We start from the raw sequence: 22903 nt of genomic DNA on the forward strand, positions 1-22903 counted from the left end.
AGGATGGTTGGTTGAAGGAAGGTTGGTTGAAGGAAGGTTGGTTGAAGGAAGGTTGGTTGAAGGATTGTTGGTTGAAGGAAGGTTGGTTGAAGGAAGGTTGGTTGAAGGAAGGTTGGTTGAAGGATTGTTTGTTGAAGGAAGGTTGGGTGAAGGAAGGTTGGTTGAAGGAAGGTTGGTTGAAGGAAGGTTGGTTGAAGGAAGGTTGGTTGAAGGAAGGTTGGTTGAAGGAAGGTTGGTTGAAGGAAGGTTGGTTGAAGGAAGGTTGGTTGAAGGATTGTTGGTTGAAGGAAGGTTGGTTGAAGGATTGTTGGTTGAAGGAAGGTTGGTTGAAGGAAGGTTGGTTGAAGGAAGGTTGGTTGAAGGAAGGTTGGTTGAAGGAAGGTTGGTTGAAGGAAGGTTGGTTGAAGGAAGGTTGGTTGAAGGAAGGTTGGTTGAAGGAAGGTTGGTTGAAGGAAGGTTGGTTGAAGGAAGGTTGGTTGATGGAAGGTTGGCTGAAGGAAGGATGGTTGAAGGAAGGTTGGTTGAAGGAAGGTTGGTTGAAGGAAGGTTGGTTGAAGGAAGGTTGGTTGAAGGAAGGATGGTTGAAGGAAGGTTGGTTGAAGGAAGGTTGGTTGAAGGAAGGTTGGTTGAAGGAAGGTTGGTTGAAGGAAGGTTGGTTGAAGGAAGGTTGGTTGAAGGAAGGTTGGCTGAAGGAAGGATGGTTGAATGAAGGTTGGTTGAAGGAAGGTTGGTTGAAGGAAGGTTGGTTGAAGGAAGGTTGGTTGAAGGAAGGATGGTTGAAGGAAGGTTGGTTGAAGGAAGGTTGGTTGAAGGAAGGTTGGTTGAAGGAAGGTTGGTTGAAGGAAGGTTGGTTGAAGGAAGGTTGGTTGAAGGAAGGTTGGTTGAAGGAAGGTTGGTTGAAGGATGGCCGGTTGAAGGATAGTTGGTTGAAGGATGGTTGGCTGAAGGATGGTTGGCTGAAGGATGGTTGGTTGAAGGATAGTTGGTTGAAGGATGGTTGGCTGAAGGATGGTTGGCTGAAGGATGGTTGGTTGAAGGATGGCCGGTTGAAGGATAGTTGGTTGAAGGATGGTTGGCTGAAGGATGGTTGACTGAAGGATGGTTGGTTGAAGGATAGTTGGTTGAAGGATGGTTGGCTGAAGGATGGTTGGCTGAAGGATGGTTGGTTGAAGGATGGTTGGTTGAAGGATGGTTGGCTGAAGGATGGTTGGTTGAAGGATGGTTGGTTGAAGGATGGTTGGCTGAAGGATGGTTGGTTGAAGGATGGTTGGTTGAAGGATGGTTGGCTGAAGGATGGTTGGTTGAAGGATGGTTGGTTGAAGGATGGTTGGTTGAAGGATAGTTTGTTGAAGGATAGTTGGTTGAAGGATAGTTGGTTGAAGGATAGTTGGTTGAAGGATAGTTGGCTGAAGGATGACTGGTTGAAGGATAGTTGGTTGAAGGATGGCTGGTTGAAGGATGGGTGGTTGAAGGATGGTTTGTTGAAGGATGGTTGGCTGAAGGATGACTGGTTGAAGGATAGTTGGTTGAAGGATGGTTGGTTGAAGGATAGTTGGTTGAAGGATGGTTGGTTGAAGGATGGTTGGTTGAAGGATGGTTGGTTGAAGGATAGTTTGTTGAAGGATAGTTGGTTGAAGGATAGTTGGTTGAAGGATAGTTGGTTGAAGGATAGTTGGCTGAAGGATGACTGGTTGAAGGATAGTTGGTTGAAGGATGGCTGGTTGAAGGATGGGTGGTTGAAGGATGGTTTGTTGAAGGATGGTTGGCTGAAGGATGACTGGTTGAAGGATAGTTGGTTGAAGGATGGTTGGTTGAAGGATAGTTGGTTGAAGGATGGTTGGTTGAAGGATGGTTGGTTGAAGGATGGTTGGTTGAAGGATAGTTTGTTGAAGGATAGTTGGTTGAAGGATAGTTGGTTGAAGGATAGTTGGTTGAAGGATAGTTGGCTGAAGGATGACTGGTTGAAGGATAGTTGGTTGAAGGATGGCTGGTTGAAGGATGGGTGGTTGAAGAATGGTTTGTTGAAGGATGGTTGGCTGAAGGATGACTGGTTGAAGGATAGTTGGTTGAAGGATGGTTGGTTGAAGGATAGTTGGTTGAAGGATAGTTGGTTGAAGGATAGTTGGCTGCAGGAAGGTTGGCTGAAGGATGGTTGGCTGAAGGATGGTTGGCTGAAGGATGGTTGGTTGAAGGATGGTTGGCTGAAGGATGGTTGGCTGAAGGATGGTTGGTTGAAGGATGGCCGGTTGAAGGATAGTTGGTTGAAGGATGGTTGGCTGAAGGATGTTTGGTTGGTTGCACGAGGGTCTTGAAGGCTGCATGTCACTTGTTAACCTCCACTCAAGAATACTTCACTCACCTAAGTAAAGATTAAAGCTAGCTCTTACCATATATACTCCGAGAGACATGTACCTCACGTCGTATATACCTGTAAATCAATCATATAATAAGATCGTAATAAACTTGTGAGGTATTAGCAGTGAATTTATGCAGTGTGAAATATAATCCAGTCTTGAGGAGTTTGGAAAGCTTCTGTGAATCTCATTATCATTCACTGTGATTAGGTTATAACAGATAAATAATAACTGTTAGCATATGCATTTTACCAAATTATAAATCAGTCCATGAAGATTGAGGGACTGATTACCTCAAACTCCTCCTGATCTTCACGATTCTCCTTTGTATGGACTGATGAAGCCACTGTGTGGCGAAACGTTTCCTCAATAAAGATACCCAAGAGTTGCACATGTGTCTAATTTATCAACTTCTCGGTTATCTGAACCGTTCATCTACGTGTTAGCTGTTGCTAGTGCAACAATACGTTAAGAAAAAATATCTGAGATGAGTGTTGCGTGTTCTGCGTCGCCTGCAACGTGATTCTTAACATTTGCTTTCAAGCATTTGATGCCTCTACTGACTTTGACATGGCCAGGAAATTTATTCCAGTCCTTCACGGCAGGCAGTGGATATTGCAAAACTGTATTCACCTCCTCTTCTACCATATTGATTTTGGTTCGTAAGTTTCATAACATTGTGGGAAAGATTGTGGTGGACCCGACTATTGACAGTTAGGTTGACGTGGTTTTATCTGGATGTTTTACTCTGCCTGCCACATTTAGCATTTTCTTTCGTGTTTGTAATTTCATCCTCACCTACATGTTTGATTTGTGTCAGACCCAGGAGATAACTTACCTTCTTACCCCGAGTAACTTGCAGTTTTTCCTACATTAAGACATTAAATTTTTACTAATCCTACACTCACATCTTGGGACTAACCCTTCTTCAGCAGCAGTAACACCACCAGCAGCAGTAACACCACCAGCAGCAGTAACATCACCAGCAGCAGAAGTGCCACCCAACTATATCTTCACATTACCTCCCAGCTCTGCAGATACTGCAGCACCTCTCATTACTCACCCTCTCCCATATTGCAGCTGGCAGAATTGCCACACCTATCGTACAACTTCTACGGGTACGACAGCCAGGTGCCCACCACACACCACCACGACATATCTCCCTGCTACAGCTCCGACCACATGCGTCACTTCCAGTTCGCCATGCCACCAGACACACTGAACAAGACCTTGTACAAGAGGGAGAATGTCATGTATGCTCTGGTAGAAGCCCTCAGTGCCACAGGGAAGGTCACCCCTCTCAGGATCAACCGGATGGAGGTGCGTGCCGGGGCAGTGGCAGGGTATACGGGCACGGCATGGGGCTGGGCTAAGGAAAGGACAGGTGACATACAGACAAAGAAGATTTTTGTAGGGGAAATCAATAAGATAAAGTATTATAGTCTATTTAGCATATAAGGTTATTAGGGACCCTTATCCTCAGGAACGAGAATAAACATATCTTAGAAAGGCAAATCTCTTGGATTTTCCCTGAGTTGTTTGAGTGTTTTTCGTGCCCTACCTTCCTTAATACTTGTATATATATGTTCATATTACTGTTCTTAGACCTTTTATTTGAATGATACAGTCGGGAATATTTTTGCATAAGTACAATAGTTGAGGAAAGAGAGAGAGAGAGAGGGAAAAACGAAGGAAGGCAGGAGAGCGGATATGAAGACATGGGAGGAGGGGAGCTAGACTAGCCACTACCGTAAACACTAGGAATGATCTCCTCTAATGTATCCCTCCCTACAGATCAAGGAACTGCAGTCAGAGCTGCAGGTGTTGTTCACGTTGTTGGAGAAGCCCACGGTGGCTGGGGACCCAGAGTTCCCCATCTCTGAGAATACCATGAATCAGGCGGCAGATCTCATCCAGAAGACTATAGATAAGTCGCAGCTGGTTGCCGTCGTCCAGATCACCAGCGGACTAGTAAGTGTGTTTGTGGACTCAGTTATCCACAATGAGAAACAACTTGGCCACAGTTATGAAATACATGTGAGAGAGATGTGTATATTTCTGTGTCAGTCATCAACTTAATTCTCCTTTTACAGCGTGAATTATAAGCTGAAATGCCATTTATTCATTTCTGCACACTCGAATTTTATCTAAAAATCTCTCACAAACGTTTAAAAAAGTGGAAGAACGAGGTGCAGTAGAGACTTTCTTCTGATTGTAACTGACATACAGATCTCTCTAACCTGTGTTTCACATTGCTCTCCAGGTGGTTTATGTATCATTCTTTATAACATTGTAACAATCCAAGCTTCCACCTGGTTGCTGGGTTGAGTGTCAGCTCGTAACAGTCTTCACTAACTAGCTACCTGGGCGCTATCATTCACATTGTTCAAGGGCTGGTATGGAGTCAACTTCCTCTCCAAGCATTTCTGGGATGACCCCCATCCATTCTACCTTCATCTTTTGTCAACCTATCCCTCTCCATCGTTTTAACATCCTAAAATCACCTCAACAAACCCAACTCAGTCCACTGTGAGGGTAGAAATATTGGACGTGCTTCCTTACACCGGTTGTCTATGTTCACCCATCGGTAAAATGGGTACATGGGTGTTAGTGGACTGGTGTGGGTCGCATCCTGAGACAAAACTGTCCTAATTTACCCAAAATACTCTGCATAACAAGTGACTTTCTATTTACTAATGTGTCACTGATGTCAGCTATGCTCTGTATACCTTGTACATGTATTTATAGAAAGAAAGATATTATATTATCTCCCATCTTCACAGTCTAATTTTATCACTTATTCCGTTCCTTTTCTTCTGGTTTAAAATTATCTTTAACCTTAGTAGATCAGCTAGTTTCACATTATTTTTTTCTGCTCTCCTTCTCCGTTTAAAATAATCGTCCATGTGAGAGGGAGGGAGGGAAGGAAGGAAGGAAGGAAGGAAGGAAGGAAGGAAGGAAGGAAGGAAGGAAGGAAGGAAGGAACGAAGGAAAGAGGGAAGGAAGGAAAGGGAGTAGAGGGTAAAAATGTTGTATGAGTGAGAACATCTTGAGTCTGTTTTCTAAAACACTGACAGGTATCTTTCCACTACCACCACCACTGTCACAGGAGCCACAGATGGTGCAGGTGGTGGCGATGCCAGGGACGCTGAAGGAGGTACAGCGGGACGACGGACACACACGTGGTACCAACATCCTCACAGGATACTCCCCAGGTAACTCTTAAATCTTCCTCCTCCTCCAGTTAGGTCCATTATTCTTTCTTATGTCTTCCCAGATTTACGTATGTCCTCCCTTTTCATGAATTCTCTTGTTATGGTAGATTTCCAAATTTTCTGATTAGACTCTGAGGAAGACTCAGACTTCCACCTGTCCGGATGATGACGGTCTCACAGGTTTTTCTCGTTTCATACATATGTAACTCAAGCAGATCCCTCTCCTCCTCCTCAAGGTAAGTTTCCTCTCATACTCCAAGAAGACAGGATCCTCTCATATTCCAAGACAGGTTCCTCTCATACTCCAAGAAGACAGGTTCCTCTCATATTCCAAGACAGGTTCCTCTCATACTCTAAGAAGACAGGTTCCTCTCATACTCTAAGAAGAAAGGTTCCTCTCATACTCTAAGAAGACAGGTTCCTCTCATACTCTAAGAAGACAGGTTCCTCTCATATTCCAAGAAGACAGGTTCCTCTCATACTCCAAGAAGACAGGTTCCTCTCATACTCCAAGAAGACAGGTTCCTCTCATACTCCAAGAAGACAGGTTCCTCTCATACTCCAAGAAGACAGGTTCCTCTCATACTCCAAGACGACAGGTTCCTCTCATACTTCAAGAAGACAGGTTCCTCTCATACTCCAAGACGACAGGTTCCTCTCTTCCCCCAGATTCCTCTTCCATTTTCTAAGAAGGCCGGCCTTCCTCCAGATTCCTCTTCCATCTTCTAAGAAGGCAGACCTTCCTCCAGATTCCTCTTCCATCTTCTAAGAAGGCCCACCTTCCTCCAGATTCCTCTTCCATCTTCTAAGAAGGCCCACCTTCCTCCAGATTCCTCTTCCATCTTCTAAGAAGGCCCACCTTCCTCCAGATTCCTCTTCCATCTTTCAAGAAGGCCCACCATCCCCCAGATTCCTCTCCCATCTTTTAAGAAGGCCGACCTTCCTCCAGATTACTCTTCCATCTTCTAAGAAGGCCCATCTTCCTCCAGATTCCTCTTCCATTTTCTAAGAAGGCCCACCTTCCTCCATTCTCCTCTTCCATCTTCTAAGAGGGCCCACCTTCCTCCAGATTCCTCTTCCATCTTCTAAGAAGGCCGACCTTCCTCCAGATTCCTCTTCCATCTTCTAAGAAGGCCCTCCTTCCTCCAAATTCCTCTTTCATCTTCTAAGAAGGCCCACCTTCCTCCAGATTCCTCTTCCATCTTCTAAGAAGGCCCACCTTCCTCCAGATTCCTCTTCCATCTTCTAAGAAGGCCCACCTTTCCCCAGATTCCTCTTCCATCTTCTAAGAAGGCCCACCATCCCCCAGATTCCTCTTCCATCTTCTAAGAAGGCCCATCTTCCCCCAGATTCCTCTTCCATCTTCTAAGAAGGCCGACCTTCCTCCAGATTCCTCTTCCATCTTCTAAGAAGGCCGACCTTCCCCCAGATTCCTCTTCCATCTTCTAAGAAGGCCGACCTTCCTCCAGATTCCTTTTCCATCTTCTAAGAAGGTCGACCTTCCCCCAGATTCCTCTTCCATCTTCTAAGAAGGCCCACCTTCCTCCAGATTCCTCTTCCATCTTCTAAGAAGGCCCACCTTCCTCCAGATTCCTCTTCCATCTTCTAAGAAGGCCCATCTTCCTCCAAATTCCTCTTCCATCTTCTAAGAAGGCCCACCTTCCCCCAGATTCCTCTTCCATCTTATAAGAAGGCCCACCTTCCCCTAGATTTCTCTTCCATCTTCTAAGAAGGTCGACCTTCCTCCAGATTCCTCTTCTATCTTTTAAGAAGGCCGACTTTCCTCCAGATTCCTCTTCCATCTTCTAAGAAGGTCCACTTTCCTCCAGATTCCTCTTCCATCTTCTAAAAAGGTCGACCTTCCTCCAGATTCCTCTTCCATCTTCAAAGAAGGCCCACCTTCCTCCAGATTCCTCTTTCATCTTCTAAGAAGGCCCACCTTCCTCCAGATTCCTCTTCCATCTTCTAAGAAGGCCCACCTTCCTCCAGATTCCTCTTCCATCTTCTAAGAAGGCCCACCTTCCTCCAGATTCCTCTTCCATCTTCTAAGAAGGTCGACTTTCCTCCAGATTCTTCTTCCATCTTCTAAGAAGGTCGACCTTTCCCCAGATTCCTCTTCCATCTTCTAAGAAGGCCCACCTTCCTCCAGATTCCTTTTCCATCTTCTAAGAAGGCCCATCTTCCCCCAGATTCCTCTTCCATCTTCTAAGAAGGTCGACCTTCCTCCAGATTCCTCTTCCATCTTCTAAGAAGGTCGACCTTCCCCCAGATTCCTCTTCCATCTTCTAAGAAGACCCACCCTCCCCCAGATTCCTCTTCCATCTTCTAAGAAGGTCCACCTTCCTCCATATTCCTCTTCCATCTTCTAAGAAGGCCCATCTTCCCCCAGATTCCTCTTCCATCTTCTAAGAAGGCCCACCTTCCTCCAGATTCCTCTTCCATCTTCTAAGAAGGCCCACCTTCCTCCAGATTCCTCTTCCATCTTCTAAGAAGGCCCATCTTCCTCCAGATTCCTCTTCCATCTTCTAAGAAGGCCCCCCTTCCCCCAGATTCCTCTTCCATCTTCTAAGAAGGCCGACCTTCCCCCAGATTCCTCTTCCATCTTCTAAGAAGGTCGACCTTCCTCCAGATTCCTCTTCCATCTTCTAAGAAGGCCCATCTTCCTCCAGATTCCTCTTCCATCTTCTAAGAAGGTCGAACTTCCCCCAGATTCCTCTTCCATCTTCTAAGAAGGCCCACCTTCCTCCAGATTCCTCTTCCATCTTCTAAGAAGGTCCACTTTCCTCCAGATTCCTCTTCCATCTTCTAAGAAGGTCGACCTTCGTCCAGATTCCTCTTCCATCTTCAAAGAAGGCCCACCTTCCTCCAGATTCCTCTTCCACCTTCTAAGAAGGCCCACCTTCATCCAGATTCCTCTTCCATCTTCTAAGAAGGCCCACCTTCCTCCAGATTCCTCTTCCATCTTCAAAGAAGGCCCACCTTCCTCCAGATTCCTCTTCCATCTTCTAAGAAGGTCGACTTTCCTCCAGATTCCTCTTCCATCTTCTAAGAAGGTCGACCTTTCCCCAGATTCCTCTTCCATCTTCTAAGAAGGCCCACCTTCCTCCAGATTCCTATTCCATCTTCTAAGAAGGCCCATCTTCCCCCAGATTCCTCTTCCATCTTCTAAGAAGGTCGACCTTCCTCCAGATTCCTCTTCCATCTTCTAAGAAGGTCGACCTTCCCCCAGGTTCCTCTTCCATCTTTTAAGAAGGCCCACCTTCCTCCAGATTCCTCTTCCATCTTCTAAGAAGGCCCACCTTCCTCCAGATTCCTCTTAAATCTTCTAAGAAGGCCCACCTTCCTCCAGATTCCTCTTCCATCTTCTAAGAAGGCCCACCTTCCTCCAGATTCCTCCTCCATCTTCTAAGAAGGCCCACCTTCCTCCAGATTCCTCTTCCATCTTCTAAGAAGGCCCACCTTCCTCCAGATTCCTCTTCCATCTTCTAAGAAGGCCCACCTTCCTCCAGATTCCTCTTCCATCTTCTAAGAAGGCCCACCTTCCTCCAGATTCCTCTTCCATCTTCTAAGAAGGCCCACCTTCCTCCAGATTCCTCTTCCATCTTCTAAGAAGGCCCACCTTCCTCCAGATTCCTCTTCCATCTTCTAAGAAGGCCCACCTTCCTCCAGATTCCTCTTCCATCTTCTAAGAAGGCCCACCTTCCTCCAGATTCCTCTTCCATCTTCTAAGAAGGCCCACCTTCCTCCAGATTCCTCTTCCATCTTCTAAGAAGGCCCACCTTCCTCCAGATTCCTCTTCCATCTTCTAAGAAGGTCGACCTTCCTCCAGATTCCTCTTCCATCTTCTAAGAAGGTCGACCTTCCTCCAGATTCCTCTTCCATCTTCTAAGAAGGCCCACCTTCCTCCAGATTCCTCTTCCATCTTCTAAGAAGGTCGACCTTCCTCCAGATTCCTCTTCCATCTTCTAAGAAGGCCCACCTTCCTCCAGATTCCTCTTCCATCTTCTAAGAAGGTCGACCTTCCTCCAGATTCCTCTTCCATCTTCTAAGAAGGCCCATCTTCCTCCAGATTCCTCTTCCATCTTCTAAGAAGGCCCACCTTCCTCCAGATTCCTCTTCCATCTTCTAAGAAGGCCCACCTTCCTCCAGATTCCTCTTCCATCTTCTAAGAAGGCCCACCTTCCTCCAGATTCCTCTTCCATCTTCTAAGAAGGCCCACCTTCCTCCAGATTCCTCTTCCATTTTCTAAGAAGGCCCATCTTCCTCCAGATTCCTCTTCCATCTTCTAAGAAGGCCCACCTTCCTCCAGATTCCTCTTCCATCTTCTAAGAAGGTCGACCTTTCTCCAGATTCCTCTTCCATCTTCTAAGAAGGCCCACCTTCCTCCAGATTCCTCTTCCATCTTCTAAGAAGGCCCACCTTCCTCCAGATTCCTCTTCCATCTTCTAAGAAGGTCGACCTTCCTCCAGATTCCTCTTCCATCTTCTAAGAAGGCTGACCTTCCTCCAGATTCCTCTTCCATCTTCTAAGAAGGCCCACCTTCCTCCAGATTCCTCTTCCATCTTCTAAGAAGGCCCACCTTCCTCCAGATTCCTCTTCCATCTTCTAAGAAGGCCCACCTTCCTCCAGATTCCTCTTCCATCTTCTAAGAAGGTCGACCTTCCTCCAGATTCCTCTTCCATCTTCTAAGAAGGCTGACCTTCCTCCAGATTCCTCTTCCATCTTCTAAGAAGGCCCACCTTCCTCCAGATTCCTCTTCCATCTTCTAAGAAGGTCGACCTTCCTCCAGATTCCTCTTCCATCTTCTAAGAAGGCCCACCTTCCTCCAGATTCCTCTTCCATCTTCTAAGAAGGCTGACCTTCCTCCAGATTCCTCTTCCATCTTCTAAGAAGGCCCACCTTCCTCCAGATTCCTCTTCCATCTTCTAAGAAGGCCCACCTTCCTCCAGATTCCTCTTCCATCTTCTAAGAAGGTCCACCTTCCTCCAGATTCCTCTTCCATCTTCTAAGAAGGCCCATCTTCCTCCAGATTCCTCTTCCATCTTCTAAGAAGGTCGACCTTCCTCCAGATTCCTCTTCCATCTTCTAAGAAGGCTGACCTTCCTCCAGATTCCTCTTCCATCTTCTAAGAAGGCCCACCTTCCTCCAGATTCCTCTTCCATCTTCTAAGAAGGCTGACCTTCCTCCAGATTCCTCTTCCATCTTCTAAGAAGGCCCACCTTCCTCCAGATTCCTCTTCCATCTTCTAAGAAGGCCCATCTTCCTCCAGATTCCTCTTCCATCTTCTAAGAAGGCCCACCTTCCTCCAGATTCCTCTTCCATCTTCTAAGAAGGCCCATCTTCCTCCAGATTCCTCTTCCATCTTCTAAGAAGGCCCACCTTCCTCCAGATTCCTCTTCCATCTTCTAAGAAGGCCCACCTTCCTCCAGATTCCTCTTCCATCTTCTAAGAAGGCCCACCTTCCTCCAGATTCCTCTTCCATCTTCTAAGAAGGCCCACCTTCCTCCAGATTCCTCTTCCATCTTCTAAGAAGGCCCACCTTCCTCCAGATTCCTCTTCCATCTTCTAAGAAGGCCCACCTTCCTCCAGATTCCTCTTCCATCTTCTAAGAAGGCCCACCTTCCTCCAGATTCCTCTTCCATCTTCTAAGAAGGTCGACCTTCCTCCAGATTCCTCTTCCATCTTCTAAGAAGGTCGACCTTCCTCCAGATTCCTCTTCCATCTTCTAAGAAGGCCCACCTTCCTCCAGATTCCTCTTCCATCTTCTAAGAAGGTCGACCTTCCTCCAGATTCCTCTTCCATCTTCTAAGAAGGCCCACCTTCCTCCAGATTCCTCTTCCATCTTCTAAGAAGGTCGACCTTCCTCCAGATTCCTCTTCCATCTTCTAAGAAGGCTGACCTTCCTTCAGATTCCTCTTCCATCTTCTAAGAAGGCCCACCTTCCTCCAGATTCCTCTTCCATCTTCTAAGAAGGCCCACCTTCCTCCAGATTCCTCTTCCATCTTCTAAGAAGGCCCACCTTCCTCCAGATTCCTCTTCCATCTTCTAAGAAGGCCCACCTTCCTCCAGATTCCTCTTCCATCTTCTAAGAAGGCCCACCTTCCTCCAGATTCCTCTTCCATCTTCTAAGAAGGCCCACCTTCCTCCAGATTCCTCTTCCATCTTCTAAGAAGGTCGACCTTCCTCCAGATTCCTCTTCCATCTTCTAAGAAGGCCCACCTTCCTCCAGATTCCTCTTCCATCTTCTAAGAAGGCCCACCTTCCTCCAGATTCCTCGTCCATCTTCTAAGAAGACCTTCCTCCAGATTCCTCTTCCATCTTCTAAGAAGGATTCCTCTTCCATCTTCCACCTTCCTCCAGATTCCTCTTCCATCTTCTAAGAAGCCCACCTTCCTCCAGATTCCTCTTCCATCTTCTAAGAAGGTCGACCTTCCTCCAGATTCCTCTTCCATCTTCTAAGAAGGATTCCTCTTCCATCTTCACCTTCCTCCAGATTCCTCTTCCATCTTCTAAGAAGGCCCACCTTCCTCCAGATTCCTCTTCCATCTTCTAAGAAGGTCGACCTTCCTCCAGATTCCTCTTCCATCTTCTAAGAAGGCTGACCTTCCTCCAGATTCCTCTTCCATCTTCTAAGAAGGCCCACCTTCCTCCAGATTCCTCTTCCATCTTCTAAGAAGGCCCACCTTCCTCCAGATTCCTCTTCCATCTTCTAAGAAGGCCCACCTTCCTCCAGATTCCTCTTCCATCTTCTAAGAAGGCCCACCTTCCTCCAGATTCCTCTTCCATCTTCTAAGAAGGGACCTTCCTCCAGATTCCTCTTCCATCTTCTAAGAAGGCCCACCTTCCTCCAGATTCCTCTTCCATCTTCTAAGAAGGCCCACCTTCCTCCAGATTCCTCTTCCATCTTCTAAGAAGGCTGACCTTCCTCCAGATTCCTCTTCCATCTTCTAAGAAGGCCCACCTTCCTCCAGATTCCTCTTCCATCTTCTAAGAAGGCTGACCTTCCTCCAGATTCCTCTTCCATCTTCTAAGAAGGCCCACCTTCCTCCAGATTCCTCTTCCATCTTCTAAGAAGGCCCACCTTCCTCCAGATTCCTCTTCCATCTTCTAAGAAGGCTTCCACCTTCCTCCAGATTCCTCTTCCATCTTCTAAGAAGGCCCACCTTCCTCCAGATTCCTCTTCCATCTTCTAAGAAGGCCCACCTTCCTCCAGATTCCTCTTCCATCTTCTAAGAAGGCCCACCTTCCTCCAGATTCCTCTTCCATCTTCTAAGAAGGCCCACCTTCCTCCAGATTCCTCTTCCATCTTCTAAGAAGGCCGACCTTCCTCCAGATTCCTCTTCCATCTTCTAAGAAGGCCCACCTTCCTCCAGATTCCTCTTCCATCTTCTAAGAAGGCCCACCTTCCTCCAGATTCCTCTTCCATCTTCTAAGAAGGCCCATCTTCCTCCAGATTCCTCTTCCATCTTCTAAGAAGGCCCACCTTCCTCCAGATTCCTCTTCCATCTTCTAAGAAGGCCCATCTTCCTCCAGATTCCTCTTCCATCTTCTAAGAAGGCCCACCTTCCTCCAGATTCCTCTTCCATCTTCTAAGAAGGCCCACCTTCCTCCAGATTCCTCTCCTCCAGATTCCTCTTCTAAGAAGGCCCATCTTCCTCCAGATTCCTCTTCCATCTTCTAAGAAGGCCCATCTTCCTCCAGATTCCTCTTCCATCTTCTAAGAAGGCCCATCTTCCTCCAGATTCCTCTTCCATCTTCTAAGAAGGCCCACCTTCCTCCAGATTCCTCTTCCATCTTCTAAGAAGGCCCATCTTCCTCCAGATTCCTCCCATCTTCTAAGAAGGCCGACCTTCCTCCAGATTCCTCTTCCATCTTCTAAGAAGGCCCATCTTCCTCCAGATTCCTCTTCCATCTTCTAAGAAGGCCCACCTTCCTCCAGATTCCTCTTCCATCTTCTAAGAAGGCCCATCTTCCTCCAGATTCCTCTTCCATCTTCTAAGAAGGCCCACCTTCCTCCAGATTCCTCTTCCATCTTCTAAGAAGGCCCATCTTCCTCCAGATTCCTCTTCCATCTTCTAAGAAGGCCCATCTTCCTCCAGATTCCTCTTCCATCTTCTAAGAAGGCCCACCTTCCTCCAGATTCCTCTTCCATCTACTAAGAAGGCCCATCTTCCTCCAGATTCCTCTTCCATCTTCTAAGAAGGCCCACCTTCCTCCAGATTCCTCTTCCATCTACTAAGAAGGCCCATCTTCCTCCAGATTCCTCTTCCATCTTCTAAGAAGGCCCACCTTCCTCCAGATTCCTCTTCCATCTACTAAGAAGGCCCATCTTCCTCCAGATTCCTCTTCCATCTTCTAAGAAGGCCCACCTTCCTCCAGATTCCTCTTCCATCTACTAAGAAGGCCCATCTTCCTCCAGATTCCTCTTCCATCTTCTAAGAAGGCCCACCTTCCTCCAGATTCCTCTTCCATCTACTAAGAAGGCCCATCTTCCTCCAGATTCCTCTTCCATCTTCTAAGAAGGCCCATCTTCCTCCAGATTCCTCTTCCATCTTCTAAGAAGGCCCACCTTCCTCCAGATTCCTCTTCCATCTTCTAAGAAGGCCCACCTTCCTCCAGATTCCTCTTCCATCTACTAAGAAGGCCCACCTTCCTCCAGATTCCTCTTCCATCTACTAAGAAGGCCCACCTTCCTCCAGATTCCTCTTCCATCTACTAAGAAGGCCCACCTTCCTCCAGATTCCTCTTCCATCTACTAAGAAGGCCCACCTTCCTCCAGATTCCTCTTCCATCTTCTAAGAAGGCCCACCTTCCTCCAGATTCCTCTTCCATCTTCTAAGAAGGCCCATCTTCCTGCAGATTCCTCTTCCATCTTCTAAGAAGGTCGACCTTCCTCCAGATTCCTCTTCCATCTTCTAAGAAGGCTGACCTTCCTCCAGATTCCTCTTCCATCTTCTAAGAAGGCCCACCTTCCTCCAGATTCCTCTTCCATCTTCTAAGAAGGCTGACCTTCCTCCAGATTCCTCTTCCATCTTCTAAGAAGGCCCACCTTCCTCCAGATTCCTCTTCCATCTTCTAAGAAGGCCCATCTTCCTCCAGATTCCTCTTCCATCTTCTAAGAAGGCCCACCTTCCTCCAGATTCCTCTTCCATCTTCTAAGAAGGCCCATCTTCCTCCAGATTCCTCTTCCATCTTCTAAGAAGGCCCACCTTCCTCCAGATTCCTCTTCCATCTTCTAAGAAGGCCCACCTTCCTCCAGATTCCTCTTCCATCTACTAAGAAGGCCCACCTTCCTCCAGATTCCTCTTCCATCTACTAAGAAGGCCCACCTTCCTCCAGATTCCTCTTCCATCTACTAAGAAGGCCCACCTTCCTCCAGATTCCTCTTCCATCTACTAAGAAGGCCCACCTTCCTCCAGATTCCTCTTCCATCTTCTAAGAAGGCCCACCTTCCTCCAGATTCCTCTTCCATCTTCTAAGAAGGCCCATCTTCCTCCAGATTCCTCTTCCATCTTCTAAGAAGGTCGACCTTCCTCCAGATTCCTCTTCCATCTTCTTAGAAGGCTGACCTTCCTCCAGATTCCTCTTCCATCTTCTAAGAAGGCCCACCTTCCTCCAGATTCCTCTTCCATCTTCTAAGAAGGCTGACCTTCCTCCAGATTCCTCTTCCATCTTCTAAGAAGGCCCACCTTCCTCCAGATTCCTCTTCCATCTTCTAAGAAGGCCCATCTTCCTCCAGATTCCTCTTCCATCTTCTAAGAAGGCCCACCTTCCTCCAGATTCCTCTTCCATCTTCTAAGAAGGCCCATCTTCCTCCAGATTCCTCTTCCATCTTCTAAGAAGGCCCACCTTCCTCCAGATTCCTCTTCCATCTTCTAAGAAGGCCCACCTTCCTCCAGATTCCTCTTCCATCTACTAAGAAGGCACACCTTCCTCCAGATTCCTCTTCCATCTACTAAGAAGGCCCACCTTCCTCCAGATTCCTCTTCCATCTACTAAGAAGGCCCACCTTCCTCCAGATTCCTCTTCCATCTTCTAAGAAGGCCCATCTTCCTCCAGATTCCTCTTCCATCTTCTAAGAAGGCCCACCTTCCTCCAGATTCCTCTTCCATCTACTAAGAAGGCCCACCTTCCTCCAGATTCCTCTTCCATCTTCTAAGAAGGCCCACCTTCCTCCAGATTCCTCTTCCATCTACTAAGAAGGCCCACCTTCCTCCAGATTCCTCTTCCATCTACTAAGAAGGCCCACCTTCCTCCAGATTCCTCTTCCATCTACTAAGAAGGCCCACCTTCCTCCAGATTCCTCTTCCATCTACTAAGAAGGCCCACCTTCCTCCAGATTCCTCTTCCATCTACTAAGAAGGCCCACCTTCCTCCAGATTCCTCTTCCATCTACTAAGAAGGCCCACCTTCCTCCAGATTCCTCTTCCATCTACTAAGAAGGCCCACCTTCCTCCAGATTCCTCTTCCATCTACTAAGAAGGCCCACCTTCCTCCAGATTCCTCTTCCATCTACTAAGAAGGCTGACCTTCCTCCAGATTCCTCTTCCATCTACTAAGAAGGCCCACCTTCCTCCAGATTCCTCTTCCATCTACTAAGAAGGCTGACCTTCCTCCAGATTCCTCTTCCATCTACTAAGAAGGCTGACCTTCCTCCAGATTCCTCTTCCATCTACTAAGAAGGCCCACCTTCCTCCAGATTCCTCTTCCATCTACTAAGAAGGCCCACCTTCCTCCAGATTCCTCTTCCATCTACTAAGAAGGCCCACCTTCCTCCAGATTCCTCTTCCATCTACTAAGAAGGCCCACCTTCCTCCAGATTCCTCTTCCATCTACTAAGAAGGCCCACCTTCCTCCAGATTCCTCTTCCATCTACTAAGAAGGCCCACCTTCCTCCAGATTCCTCTTCCATCTACTAAGAAGGCCCACCTTCCTCCAGATTCCTCTTCCATCTACTAAGAAGGCCCACCTTCCTCCAGATTCCTCTTCCATCTACTAAGAAGGCCCACCTTCCTCCAGATTCCTCTTCCATCTACTAAGAAGGCCCACCTTCCTCCAGATTCCTCTTCCATCTACTAAGAAGGCCCACCTTTCTCCAGATTCCTCTTCCATCTACTAAGAAGGCCCACCTTCCTCCAGATTCCTCTTCCATCTACTAAGAAGGCTGACCTTCCTCCAGATTCCTCTTCCATCTACTAAGAAGGCCCACCTTCCTCCAGATTCCTCTTCCATCTACTAAGAAGGCCCACCTTCCTCCAGATTCCTCTTCCATCTACTAAGAAGGCCCACCTTCCTCCAGATTCCTCTTCCATCTACTAAGAAGGCCCACCTTCCTCCAGATTCCTCTTCCATCTACTAAGAAGGCCCACCTTCCTCCAGATTCCTCTTCCATCTACTAAGAAGGCCCACCTTCCTCCAGATTCCTCTTCCATCTACTAAGAAGGCCCACCTTCCTCCAGATTCCTCTTCCATCTACTAAGAAGGCCCACCTTCCTCCAGATTCCTCTTCCATCTACTAAGAAGGCCCACCTTCCTCCAGATTCCTCTTCCATCTACTAAGAAGGCCCACCTTCCTCCAGATTCCTCTTCCATCTACTAAGAAGGCCCACCTTCCTCCAGATTCCTCTTCCATCTTCTAAGAAGGCCCACCTTCCTCCAGATTCCTCTTCCATCTACTAAGAAGGCCCACCTTCCTCCAGATTCCTCTTCCATCTACTAAGAAGGCCCACCTTCCTCCAGATTCCTCTTCCATCTACTAAGAAGGCCCACCTTCCTCCAGATTCCTCTTCCATCTACTAAGAAGGCCCACCTTCCTATTTCAGATAAGTTATGTTATCTTTATCAATGTTCTTCCGCTGGATATCAGTCTTCATTATTTTTAAGCTTTCATCCTCTTGGTAAGTGTTTCATCTGAGTAATTTCTCCTTCCTCTCAAGGTAGATCCTGTCTACCTCTCAAGGTAGATCCTGTCTACCTCTCAAGGTAGATCCTGTCTTCCTCTCAAGGTAGATCCTGTCTTCCTCTCAAGGTAGATCCTCTGTTCCTCTCAAGGTAGATCCTGTCTTCCTGTCAAGGTAGATCCTGTCTTCCTCTCAAGGTAGATCCTGTCTTCCTGTCAAGGTAGATCCTGCCTTCCTCTCAAGGTAGATCCTGTCTTCCTGTCAAGGTAGATCCTGTCTTCCTGTCAAGGTAGATCCTGTCTTCCTGTCAAGGTAGATCCTGTCTTCCTCTCAAGGTAGATCCTGTCTTCCTCTCAAGGTAGATCCTGTCTTCCTCTCAAGGTAGATCCTGTCTTTCTCTCAAGGTGGATCCTGTCTACCTCTCAAGGTAGATCCTGTCTTCCTGTCAAGGTAGATCCTGTCTTCCTGTCAAGGTAGATCCTGTCTTCCTGTCAAGGTAGATCCTGTCTTCCTGTCAAGGTAGATCCTGTCTTCCTCTCAAGGTAGATCCTGTCTTCCTCTCAAGGTAGATCCTGTCTTCCTCTCAAGGTAGATCCTGTCTTTCTCTCAAGGTAGATCCTGTCTACCTCTCAAGGTAGATCCTGTCTTCCTCTCAAGGTAGATCCTGTCTACCTCTCAAGGTAGATCCTGTCTACCTCTCAAGGTAGATCCTGTCTACCTCTCAAGGTAGATCCTGTCTACCTCTCAAGGTAGATCCTGTCTACCTCTCAAGGTAGATCCTGTCTACCTCTCAAGGTAGATCCTGTCTACCTCTCAAGGTAGATCCTGTCTTCCTCTCAAGGTAGATCCTGTCTTCCTCTCAAGGTAGATCCTGTCTTCCTCTCAAGGTAGATCCTCTGTTCCTCTCAAGGTAGATCCTGTCTTCCTGTCAAGGTAGATCCTGTCTTCCTCTCAAGGTAGATCCTGTCTTCCTGTCAAGGTAGATTCTGTCTTCCTCTCAAGGTAGATCCTGTCTTCCTGTCAAGGTAGATCCTGCCTTCCTCTCAAGGTAGATCCTGTCTTCCTGTCAAGGTAGATCCTGTCTTCCTGTCAAGGTAGATCCTGTCTTCCTGTCAAGGTAGATCCTGTCTTCCTCTCAAGGTAGATCCTGTCTTCCTCTCAAGGTAGATCCTGTCTTCCTCTCAAGGTAGATCCTGTCTTTCTCTCAAGGTAGATCCTGTCTACCTCTCAAGGTAGATCCTGTCTTCCTCTCAAGGTAGATCCTGTCTACCTCTCAAGGTAGATCCTGTCTTCCTCTCAAGGTAGATCCTGTCTACCTCTCAAGGTAGATCCTGTCTTCCTCTCAAGGTAGAGCCTGTGTTCCTCTCAATGTAGATCCTGTCTTCCTCTCAAGGTAGATCCTGTCTACCTCTCAAGGTAGATCCTGTCTTCCTCTCAAGGTAGATCCTGTCTTCCTCTCAAGGTAGATCATGTCTTCCTCTCAAGGTAAATCCTGTCTTTCTCTCAAGGTAGATCATGTCTTCCTCTCAAGGTAAATCCTGTCTTTCTCTCAAGGTAGATCATGTCTTCCTCTCAAGGTAAATCCTGTCTTTCTCTCAAGGTAGAACGTGTCTTCCTCTCAAGGTAGATCCTGTCTACCTCTCAAGGTAAATCCTGTCTTCCTGTCAAGGTAGATCCTGTCTACCTCTCAAGGTAGATCCTGTCTTCCTCTCAAGGTAGATCCTGTCTTCCTGTCAAGGTAGATCCTGTCTACCTCTCAAGGTAGATCCTGTCTTCCTCTCAAGGTAGATCCTGTCTTCCTCTCAAGGTAGATCCTGTCTACCTTGACAAAGTCATGTGGCTTTTCACAAAGATCCTCTTCCTTCTTCTTCTTATCCTCCTCAACTGAGCTGTAATCTAATTCCTAATTACTTTTCCTGGCTCTGCTAGTTTTCCCGAACAGCTTTCCAGGTTACACTAATTACATTCCACAAATTAGAATTTTTTTTCGTGGCATCTTTTCGCACCTCACTAGGTACCAGTACCTGTTTTCCCGTACATGAGTGAGAAAGGCTGGGTCTGATAGGTGTCTGGGGTACGAAAACAAACTCTTGGGTACCCTTGGGAAAAAGATTGGACCAATAGATGGTTGGTTTTGGTAAGGACCTGCCATGTATGGGCCAGTAGGCCTACTGTAGTGTTTCTCTAGTCTTATGTTCTTATCTTTCCCGTTAGTACATAGAGTATAAGCCATTTCTCAGAAGTCTTCCCTCCTGACAGGTGATATGGCTGGGCTGGCTATTGGTATGCTCATTCTGGGCGGCATTGTGGGCTACGCTGGTATCTACATCTACGCCTCCAAAAAGTAGATATTGGAATTAGATACTTCAGACTTCAGGATAATTCAGTACATCTACAAGCGGACTACCACAGAGCGTAGCCAACCTGTTACAAGTTTCCACCTTCAAGAAAATCTATCGTCTACTAGCAGTCTACTCAGACAGCCGGTAGACAATCAGCCAAAAGTCTACACTTTCAGGCTAATAGATCTTCCACTAGAAGTTTACTCTAGGGAAAAAATGTAATGTCTATTTGTCCAGATAACAGATCGATTAACAATCTGGTTTACAAGTCACAGGGAACAGAAATCTTCAGTCCAAGATCTTTCGCGTCTCCGTGTGCGTCATCAGGAGCTATGCAGTGTCGCATATATTTTATATAATAAAGTATATTAATATCGATATGTATGATAATGTAAATGCAGTAAATGTGTATAATAGAAATTTTAACCTTGAATTATATAGTTCCCTTGGAAGAGGTTAGTAATGCATAGATGCCAGGGGGAAGGCTCTTGATCCAGGGAACTGGAGCTGACTTGTTTCATGTTCCTCGGATCAAGCTTCATTACCTCCTAGTCATCGGGCGCTGTAAGGGGACCTTACGGTCTTAGCGCTTCCCAGTGATTACAAAGAATATCCTCGTTTTAAATTTAGCGTTATATGAACGTAATCGAGAAAGATAATTGAGTAAGGTAATTAATTAAGGCAATTAGCAAGAAGCAGGCCTAATAATTTCATAATTTTGACAAGTTTTCAAACACAGTGATTGGAATGTCACAAATTATTAATAATTACCTGCTAGATTAATATAATTACCTGCTAGATTAATATAATTACGTGCTAGATTAATATAATTACCTGCTAGATTAATATAATTACCTGTTAGATTAATATAATTACCTGCTAGATTAATATAATTACCTGCTAGATTAATATAATTACCTGCTAGATTAATATAATTACCTGCTAGATTAATATAATTACCTGCTAGATTAATATAATTACCTGCTAGATTAATATAATTACCTGCTAGATTAATATAATTACCTGCTAGATTAATATAATTACCTGCTAGATTAATATAATTACCTGCTAGATTAATATAATTACCTGCTAGATTAATATAATTACCTGCTAGATTAATATAATTACCTGCTAGATTAATATAATTACCTGCTAGATTAATATAATTACCTGCTAGATTAATATAATTACCTGCTAGATTAATATAATTACCTGCTAGATTAATATAATTACCTGCTAGATTAATATAATTACCTGCTAGATTAATATAATTACCTGCTAGATTAATATAATTACCTGCTAGATTAATATAATTACCTGCTAGATTAATATAATTACCTGCTAGATTAATATAATTACCTGCTAGATTAATATAATTACCTGCTAGATTAATATAATTTCCTGCTAGATTAATATAATTACCTGCTAGATTAATATAATTACCTGCTAGATTAATATAATTACCTGCTAGATTAATATAATTACCTGCTAGATTAATCAATTACACAACTACTAGCTAGCATAAGTAATTAGGTAATGTGGAGGTGGTCAGTCCCTCAGCCTTGATATAAGGTGATCGGTCCCTCAGCCTTGATATAAGGTGGTCAGGCCCTCAGCCTTGATATAAGGTGGTCAGTCCCTCAGTCTTGATATAAGGTGGTCAGGCCCTCAGCCTTGATATAAGGTGGTCAGTCCCTCAGTCTTGATATAAGGTGGTCAGTCCCTCAGCCTTGATATAAGGTGGTCAGTCCCTCAACCTCGATATAAGGTGGCCATGATTTCAGCCTCGAAATAAGATGGTCAGTCCCTCAGCCTTGATATAAGGTGGTCAGTCCCTCAGCCTTGATATAAGGTGGTCAGTCAATCAGCCTTGATACAAGGTGATCAGTCCTTCAGCCTTGATATAAGGTGGTCAGTCCCTCAGCCTTGATATAAGGTGGTCAGTCCCTCAGCCTTGTTCTAAGGTGGTCAGTAGCTCAACCTTGATATAAGGTGGTCAGTCCCTCAGCCTTGATATAAGGTGGTCAGTCCCTCAACCTTGATATAAGGTGGTCAGTCCCTCAACCTTGATATAAGGTGATCAGTCCCTCAACCTTGATATAAGGTGATCAGTCCCTCAACCTTGATATAAGGTGATCAGTCCCTCAACCTTGATATAAGGTGGTCAGTCCCTCAACCTTGATATAAGGTGATCAGTCCCTCAACCTTGATATAAGGTGATCAGTCCCTCAACCTTGATATAAGGTGATCAGTCCCTCAACCTTGATATAAGGTGATCAGTCCCTGAACCTTGATATAAGGTGATCAGTCCCTCAACCTTGATATAAGGTGGTCAGTCCCTCAACCTTGATATAAGGTGATCAGTCCCTCAACCTTGATATAAGGTGATCAGTCCCTCAACCTTGATATAAGGTGATCAGTCCCTCAACCTTGATATAAGGTGATCAGTCCCTCAACCTTGATATAAGGTGATCAGTCCCTGAACCTTGATAATAATACATAATAGTCATACAGTAGTAATACACTATAATATATACATCGTGATGTATACACTGAGAGGTGTATGTTTCTCACTGTATACATGCACTAGACGTACGTACTTGTACTAGACGTACGTACTTGTACTAGACGTACGTACTTGTACTAGACGTACGTACTTGTACTAGACGTACGTACTTGTACTAGACGTACGTACTTGTACTAGACGTACGTACTTGTACTAGACGTACGTACTTGTACTAGACGTACGTACTTGTACTAGACGTACGTACTTACAGTAGCCTGGTGACAACCAACATATACGTCAGGGAACTAGACTCTACTTCCCATGTACTCAGCAGTACCTGAGTAATGCTTCACTTGTACTCAGCAGTACCTGAGTAATGCTTCACTTGTACTCAGTAGTACCTGAGTAATGCTTCACTTGTACTCAGCAGTACCTGAGTAATGCTTCACTTGTACTCAGCAGTACCTGAGTAATGCTTCACTTGTACTCAGCAGTACCTGAGTAATGCTTCACTTGTACTCAGCAGTACCTGAGTAATGCTTCACTTGTACTCAGCAGTACCTGAGTAATGCTTCACTTGTACTCA

The 22903-nt window shown here is 45.9% G+C and overlaps 1 protein-coding gene across 1 annotated transcript in view; it reads left to right on the forward strand.

Moving 5' to 3' along the window:
- LOC128693515 (uncharacterized) overlaps window positions 1–20237 on the forward strand; it is a 61921-nt gene extending 41684 nt beyond the window's left edge. The window contains exons 13-16 of the mRNA XM_053783228.2: window positions 3435–3674; window positions 4149–4325; window positions 5464–5569; window positions 19729–20237. Of these exons, the coding sequence (XP_053639203.1) occupies window positions 3435–3674; window positions 4149–4325; window positions 5464–5569; window positions 19729–19817 (612 nt within the window). The 3' untranslated portion in view covers window positions 19818–20237. The remainder of the gene's footprint in view (window positions 1–3434; window positions 3675–4148; window positions 4326–5463; window positions 5570–19728) is intronic.
- The last annotated feature ends 2666 nt before the right edge of the window (window positions 20238–22903 follow it).

Source organism: Cherax quadricarinatus, unplaced genomic scaffold (genome assembly GCF_038502225.1).
Source record: "Cherax quadricarinatus isolate ZL_2023a unplaced genomic scaffold, ASM3850222v1 Contig237, whole genome shotgun sequence".
In the NCBI taxonomy this organism is placed as follows: Eukaryota; Metazoa; Arthropoda; class Malacostraca; order Decapoda; family Parastacidae; genus Cherax; species Cherax quadricarinatus.